At 50.9% G+C, this 7,897-nt stretch overlaps 2 protein-coding genes across 2 annotated transcripts; both read left to right on the top strand.

Moving 5' to 3' along the window:
* Positions 1–970, top strand: LOC140523513 (uncharacterized). Its single transcript, XM_072638345.1, has one exon. The coding sequence runs from the start codon at positions 115–117 to the stop codon at positions 832–834; it is 720 nt and encodes a 239-aa protein (XP_072494446.1). The 5' UTR covers positions 1–114; the 3' UTR covers positions 835–970.
* A 3,112-nt stretch (positions 971–4,082) lies between these two features.
* Positions 4,083–4,784, top strand: LOC140523512 (uncharacterized). Its single transcript, XM_072638344.1, has one exon. It carries the CDS (start codon positions 4,083–4,085, stop codon positions 4,782–4,784), a length of 702 nt encoding a protein of 233 aa, XP_072494445.1.
* The last annotated feature ends 3,113 nt before the right edge of the window (positions 4,785–7,897 follow it).

Raw genomic sequence — 7,897 nt, 5'->3', positions numbered from 1 at the left:
CACACACAAACACAAGTCCAAGTGAGGCTCCAGCTCCTACTTGCAGCAGCCCCTCCCTCACAGCCCTTTGCCCCTCTCTGCTGCCCAACGCTCCCCCACGCAGCTGCTCCCACCATGGCAAACACCTGCTTTTCTGGGTCCTGTGTTCCCACAAACTCGGCTGTCTCCGTCTGCTCCAGTGACAGGAGCTGTGGCAGCAACGTCTGCTTGCCCAGTTCTTGCACAGGCTCCTCCTGGCAGCTGGATGACTGCCCAGAGAGCTGCTGTGAGCCCAGCTGCTGCAGCCCCTGCTGCTGCAGCCCCTGCTGCTGCCCACCAGCCTGCCCCCTGACCCTGCTGTGCCGTCCAGTCTGCTGTGTGCCTGCCACCTGCCAAACAGCCTGTGAACCCAGCCCCTGCCAGCCTGTCTGCACCTCCTCCTGCTCCCCATCCTGCTGCCACACATCCAGCTGCCAAGCCCCTCCCTGCTGCGTGCCTGTCTGTGCACTGCAGTCCTGCTTCCGCGTCCCTGTGTGCTACAAGCTCAGCTGTTGTGGGACCACAACCTCTTGTCCAGTGTCCTCCTGCTGCCAGCCCAGCTGCTGCCGCCCTCCCTGCTGTGTGTCCCTCGTCTGCCGGCCTGTGTGCAGCCCACCCACCACCTCCTGTGTGCCTCTCTCCTGCACACCCTCCTGCTGCACCAACACATCCTCCTCCTCTTGCTGCTGTGCACCCTCCTGCTGTCCCGCCCCCACCTGCTGCCGTCCTTCCTCCTCTGTGTCCTTCATCTGCCGCCCCACCTGCGGCAAACCTGCCTGCTGCCCTACCACCTGTGGACTGAAACCTTGCTGTTGACCACAGGGTGCTCTCCCTTTCTCTCTCTCTCTGCTGCTAAGCCTCCACCCCTGCCCAACTTCTGCAGGCCTCCTGGATCCATCCTCAAACATCAGCCTGAACAACTGGCAGCATCAATCTGAAAGGCGATGAAATCACCAGGCCACAGACACCCAGTTGTACCAAGTACCTCCTCCACTCCAGGCCCATGCCAAGCCCCCTCCAAACCATGGCTGACCCCAGCCATGGCTCCTGCTTTGCCATGCTCCTAACTCAGTGTCTATCAACCTGGCACTGCCTGCAGCTCTCAGGCTCTCTCTAGGGTCAAAATGTGTGGGCATAGCCCCATCCATGAGCCCACCTAGAAATAAACCACATCAGCTCACCTGTCTGCCTCTCGTGTACCCATTTTTCCTTAACTTCAGCCCACTGGGGGATGGCGGAGCATCAGTCCTGCACAAGACAATTTGCAGAGCCCAGCAGGGCATAGAAGACAGTGCACAAAATGACGCCTGTGACATGCACACACCTCAATGTGGTCATGCAGAGCCGTATCCTGACTCATCCCTCCCCAACCCACACTGTCGTGTGCACTTCCATTCACGTGGCCCACCAGGTCACTGTCCTCTTGGATTAAACTCTGCTCTTACATCCACCAACACAGCACTGGCCAAGAGGCAAGGTCCTGCCCAGAAGATACCTCCTCATGCACTTAGCATGGATATCACCTTCTCTTACCCACACATCTCTTTGAAATGACCTCCCTGTTCTTCAACACAAGACTTTCTAGGGTTCAGCTATCAATGAATAGGCCTGTGTGGTTGAGGGGACCCTTGAGGAAACACTCTGTGTACAGAAACAGAGAGTGAAATGAGAAGGGGAAAGAAAGTACTGTGGTCCATCAGGATAAGTCCCCTTGGTTTCAGTCTACAGGACCAAGGACACCTCCACATGAACACACATGTACTCATACACACAGACATGCCCCTCCATCCCTCTCTTCATGGTGACTCCCACTTTTCCTACCAGGGAAGAGAACTCTCTCTTCAGAAAGGGACAGTATCCCCAACAAGGGCACAGACAGGGCTCCTGACACCTGGCCCAACGAGGGGACAACAGAAAGCTTTATTCATGGACACATTGTCAATGGGGCTGCAAAGCTTCTGTTCCCCAGAGGAGGGAGAGAGACCCAAAGTGGGAGGAAGCCTGACCTCAGGAGGAAGATTTTTCCAGACTGTTTTTAGGGAGAAATTGACAACTGTGCCCAGGGATGTGGAAGGATATCAGACAGGAGAGAAAGGAGGCTTGTTCACACCAAGAGTGTGAGCACACAGAAATGGGAGAGATGCAGATGCTGGTGTTTAAGGAGATCCTGACAAAGTGATTGGAGCCACCATCCAAGGGGACATGGGAAACCCTGTGACCTGAGGGACATCTGGGAAGCCCGGGGCCCATGGAGCCCATGGGTATATGGAGAGGGGACCGCCACAAGCATGAAGAAATCTCATTGTCTGCCAGGGAACATGCCAGGACTCAGGTGCTAAGGACAAAAGTGAGACAGTGATTGCCCTCAGGTCAAGCATCCTACCAGAGACACAGGATGAAGATGGACAAGCACATTCCAGGTAATTTCAGGGGGACAGAGGGTGTTGGGATCTCTAGGGATCAGGAGAGGCTTCACATGGAGATGACATGGGAGCTGAGAGGCAGAGGGGAGGAGAGAGAGCAATCCAGGCATGGAGGACAGTATGGGCAAAGGCATGGAGGGGGTAGATGGCATGTTGTGCAGCCCCTGGAGCTGAGATGTAACCAAGCAGGGATCAATTCTCGGCTGCTTGGGCTAACTTTGGCCTGACAATCAACACCAAGAAAACATAGGCTCTCCACCAGCCAATGCCACAGCAGCCATACATGCAAACATCAGTTACAGCCAATGGAGAAGTTTTGAGTACGATCGAGAGTTCACTTAACTCGGCAGGATACTTTCCAGGGATATTCAGATAGCTGATAAAGTTGATGCATGTATAGTCAGAGCTAGTTGAGTGTTCATGAGGCTCCCAAAGAAAGTGTGGGGAGAAGGGGTATTAGACTGATTATCCAACAGAAGGTCTACAGAGCTGAGCCATTGTGCTGACCTCATTGCTGGGTGCCTGGGAAACCTGGACAATCAACCAGTGTCATGCCAGGAAACTGAATCACTTCCATTTCAATTGTCTTAGGAAGATCCTGAAGATCACCTGGCAAGATCCAGTACTAGACACTGAGGTCCTTAATTAAGCTAAACTGCCAGGCATTCAGACGCTACTGTAGGGAGCACAACCCCAACGGGCTGGCCACGTTGCTTGATTGTCAAACGTACATTGCCTTAAAAGACATTTTTCTGGAAACCTCCCACAAGGAAGGCACTCACTTGGTGGCCAGAAGAAGTAATAGAAGGACACTCTTAAGGTCTCTCTGAAGAAATTGGGAATCAACATCACGACATGGGAGATACTGGGATGGTGTCTGCTGTCAAACAGAATACAAACTACTATGTTGTTGGCCATTCACAGTCCTACCAATGTCTCCCATTGATCTTCACACAGCCTGGACAATATAATTCAGGGCTGATGGTACATTTGGCCAGATGGGCCTCCTGGTCTCCCAGCACAAAGTCTGCGTCCCCAAGCTGCTGGGAAGGCTCAGAATGCCCCTCCCCCACCTTCCCTTCCACTTCCAAGAATTCTCAGCTTGGGTCTTATATAGGAAGCCTCACTGATCCTGCCTGTCAGGGTTCCCCCCTCCTCACTTAGCACCCCAAGTGCTTGTGTCTGCTCAGGGGATCCACAGCCCACCAACTTTTCCTTCTGTCACTGGACACTCAGGACTTAGTCCTGTGTCAGACCAGGAGTAGAGGATTCATAGATGTTTACTAAAGAGTGGAATGGAAATCAAACGGAGGGTGTTTATGGGCTACTGGTCATCTCCTGGACAATGTCACCATCACCTAATGATGGTCCTTGAGGGAAGTATTTAGCTATAAACAACAAAAGGGAAGTAGAATATGCACCCTGGGCACATCCTCCTGCAGGAGGGATATAAAAGCCCACCAGGCTACACCACCTTCACACACAGCACCCAGCTACACTCAGACACACACATACACACACACACACACACACACACACACACATCCAAGTGAGACTCCAGTCTCGCCCTGCATCTGCCCCTCTCTCACAGTCCTTTCCCTCTCTCTGCTGCCCAAGGCTCCCCACACAGCTGCTCCCACTATGGCAGATACTGGTTTTTCTGGGCCCTGTGTTCCCACAGCTTCAGCTGTCTCTGTCTGCTCCAGTGACAAGAGTTGTGGCAGCAATGTCTGCTTGCCCAGTTCTTGCACAGGCTCCTCCTGGCAGCTGAATGACTGCCCAGAGAGCTGCTGTGAGCCCAGCTGCTGCCCAGCCCCATGCTGCCCACCAGCCTGCCCCCTGACCTTGCTGTGCCGCCCAGTCTGCTGTATGCCTGCCACCTGCCAGCCAGCCTGTGAACCCAGCCCCTGCCAGTCTGTCTGCACCTCCTCCTGTTCACCATCCTCCTGCCAGACATCCAGTTGCCAGGCCCCAAGCTGTGGTGCACCTCCCTGCATGGTACACTCCTGCTGCTGCATCCCTGTGTGCTACAAGCCCAGCTGCTGTGTGACCACACCCTGTTGTACAACCTCCTCCTGCTGCCAGCCCAGCTGCTGCTGCCCTGTGTACCGTGTGTCCCTCCTCTGTCAGCCTGTGTGCAGCCCAACCACCTGCTGCCTGCCTTTCTCCTGCACACCCTCCTGCTGCACCAACACATCCTCCTCCTCTTGCTGCTGTGCACCCTCCTGCTGTCCAGCCCCCACCTGCTGCCGCCCATCCTCCTCTGTGTCCCTCATCTGCCGGCCCACCTGCTGCAAACCTGCCTGCTGCCCTACCACCTGTGGCCAAAACCCTTGCTGTTGACCACAGGGTGCTCTCTCTCCCTCTCTCTCTCTTTCTGATGATGACACTCCACCCCTGACCAACTTCTGCAGGCCTCCTGGATCCATCCATCAGCCTGAACAAGTGGCAGCATCAGCCTCAAAGGTAATGAGATCACCAGGCCATAAACAACCAGCTGCACCAAATACCTGACCAACAACAGGACCATGCCGAGCCCCCTCCATGGCTGACCCCAGCCATGGCTCCTGTTTTGCCATGTACCTAACACAGTGTCTATCAATCTGGCACTGTCTGCAGCTCTCAGGCTCTCTCTAGGTTCAAAGTGAGAGGGGATAGCCCCGTCCATGAGCCTTCCTGGCAATAAACCACATCAACTCACCTTCCTGCCTCTCATGTGCCTTTTTTGCCTTATCCTCAGTCAACAAAGAACAAGCTTCTGAGCCCACCAGGGCACGGCAGACAGTGCCCAGACCAACCACCATGCCAAGTACAAACTTTCCCATGGTCCTGCAGAGCCATGCCCTGACACATCCTCTCCAACCCACACTGTGTCCTGTGCACTCTTATCCACCTACCCTGCCCACCACAACACTATCCTCTTGGCTTAAAATCTTCCCCTCCATTCACCAACACAGCACTGGACAAGAGACTAGCTCCCACCCAGAAGTCACTTCCACATGCTCATAGAAGGGCTGTTATGCCTCTAGATGGATACATTTATTTTGCCCAGCTCAGGCTTATGGCAAGAAGAGATGTAGGAGGTTGGGCTGCAGGGACCAGTCTGGCAGCAGGTGCACTGTTAGGGGCTGGGTACACAGCAGCCAAGGCTACAGGGACAAGCCTGGCAGCAGGGGGTCTGATAGGGGCTGCCTCCACAGTGGGAGGGGGAGCACTTGCCAGCTTCATAGACTGCCTGGAAGCTGGTCAGCACAGGGCATGCTGAGAGGCACAGCAGGCCACACAGGCGGTCAGGAGGCAGCAGGGACAAATACAGCACACAGGCTTGCAGCAGATGGGCACAGAGCAGTTTGTGGCACAGCTGGTGTGACCCAGGGTGTCTGGAGTTGGCAGAACTTTCAGGAGCAGAGCCAAGGAAGGACTTCCATTTGGACAACTCCATCCATTCTGAGGCTTTTATAAGCCTTGACACATGGATAAAAGCAACACACAAATACTTCAGCCATCTTTCTGCTGCTTTCATTTATATCACCAGTTCTCCTTCTAGAGCCTTGCTGTAGGCTTTTTTCAGTAACACTTTCTTGTATGTTTTCTCTCAGCTGATTAAAAACTTTTCGTAGTTTCAAGCTAATTTTGGACCTTTTGGCATCTTCCATCAGGAAAACCAGATTTTGCATTTAGAGTATAAAGAGATTCTGTTCTTTTCTTCCCCACAGCCACACTTCCCAAGACTTAGATCTAAAGACAATAACACTTCATAAATGCTATGGGTTTGCAAAGGAGGGAAAGATCACTCACTTCAGGAAAGATTTTGGATGGTGGACACTGTGCCACAGCTGCACACCCATGCAGGAAGCCACACCCTCAGGTACCTTAACTTCCACTGCCTAACCTTTACAGCATATTGAGAGCAGATTCTGTCTCACTCCTAGTTTGAGCTGACATCTTATCTCACTTCCAGCTGAAAAGCTCAGTTACTCCTGCATACATCTTGATGGAAGAAGGCAGAACCATTTAATGGAAAGGAGACTGGATTTCAGAAAACCAGGGTTCAAAGTCCAGCTCTGTGAAAAGATGTATGTGTTTTTATGCCCAAAAAACAACCAAATTGTGCATAACCTTTGACCCAGCAATGCCACTACTATATTTGTATCCCAGAGGAACCAAAAAAAAGGGAAAAGGACCTACAGGTGCAATCATATTTGTAGTAGTCCTTTTCAGGCTGGCAAAATATTGGAAATTGAGGACATGCCCATCAGTTGGGGAATTACTGAACAAGTTGTGCTATATGTAAGTAATGGAATACTACTGTGCAATAAGAAACGATAAGCAGGAAGACTTCAGAAAAACCTAGAAAGACTTGCACAAACTGATGCAAACTGAAATGAGCAAAGCAGGAAAACACTATCAGGAACATTGTGTGATGAACAGCTATGAATGATTCACTTCTTCTCAGCAGTGCAATGATCCAAGACAGACCCAAAAACTTCATAATGGAAAATGCTATCCACATCCAGAGAAAGAAGTGATGGACTCTGAATGCAGACTGAAGCATACTTTTTTCCACTTATTTTTTAATATTTTTTTCCCTTTTGACGTGTTTCTTCTCTCACAGCTATGACTGATATGGAAATATGTTTTAAATAATTGCATATATGCAACCTATATCATATTGTCTACCATTTGTGGAAGAAATGGAGAGGAAGGGAAAACTTTGGAACTCAAAATCTCAAGAAAATGAATGCTAAAAATTGTCTTGGGGGAAAATAGTATAAAAAAGAAATAAAAAAGGATTTGCACCTCAAAGAGAGGCATGTGTGATTTGTTTCTAATATAAAAAATATCCAGGTGATGTGTGGCCTGGAGAATGTGATCTGGGGTCTATTCCATCTTTGCAATGCAGGAAGCATGCCATTCTACCATGCCCTAAAGACTAGTGAAGGGCAGGGTAGGCATGATCAAGTAATTCTGAAGGTAGGAGATCTCTTCTCTCTCCAGAAGCGTATTAAGACAGACACCCCAAATTTCTCTAGTCTGGGACAACAATCTCTTTTTCCAATTACTGTCCAGGTAGCTGTCAAGAGAAGAAACCCAGGCTATTTGTAGCCATATTTTTTAATTAATTTATTTATTTTTAGTTTGCAACATTCGTTTCCACAAGATTTTGAGTTACAAATTTTCACTTGATCTCTCCCCTCCCCCCACTGCAAGAGACTGTGCATTCTGATTACCCCTTCCCCCAATCTGCCCTCCCCCCAATCTGCCCTCCCTTCTATCACACCCCTCCCTTCCCTTATCCCCATCTTCTCTCTTTTCTTGTAGGGCAAGATAGATTTCTATTCCCCATTACCTCTATTTCTTATTACCCAGTGACATGCAGAAACAATTCTCAACATTCGTTTCTAAAACTTTGAGTTCCAACTTCTCTCCCTTCCTCTCTCCCCACAGATCCCCAC

The sequence above is a fragment of the Notamacropus eugenii genome, chromosome 2 (assembly GCF_028372415.1).
Source record: "Notamacropus eugenii isolate mMacEug1 chromosome 2, mMacEug1.pri_v2, whole genome shotgun sequence".
Lineage (NCBI taxonomy): Eukaryota > Metazoa > Chordata > Mammalia > Diprotodontia > Macropodidae > Notamacropus > Notamacropus eugenii.
This window is presented reverse-complemented; position numbering and strand designations above follow the sequence as displayed.

Bases quoted from the DNA above. Each gene is read 5' to 3' on its own strand.
- LOC140523513 (XM_072638345.1), top strand. From the start codon at position 115: ATGGCAAACACCTGCTTTTCTGGGTCCTGTGTTCCCACAAACTCGGCT.
- LOC140523512 (XM_072638344.1), top strand. From the start codon at position 4,083: ATGGCAGATACTGGTTTTTCTGGGCCCTGTGTTCCCACAGCTTCAGCT.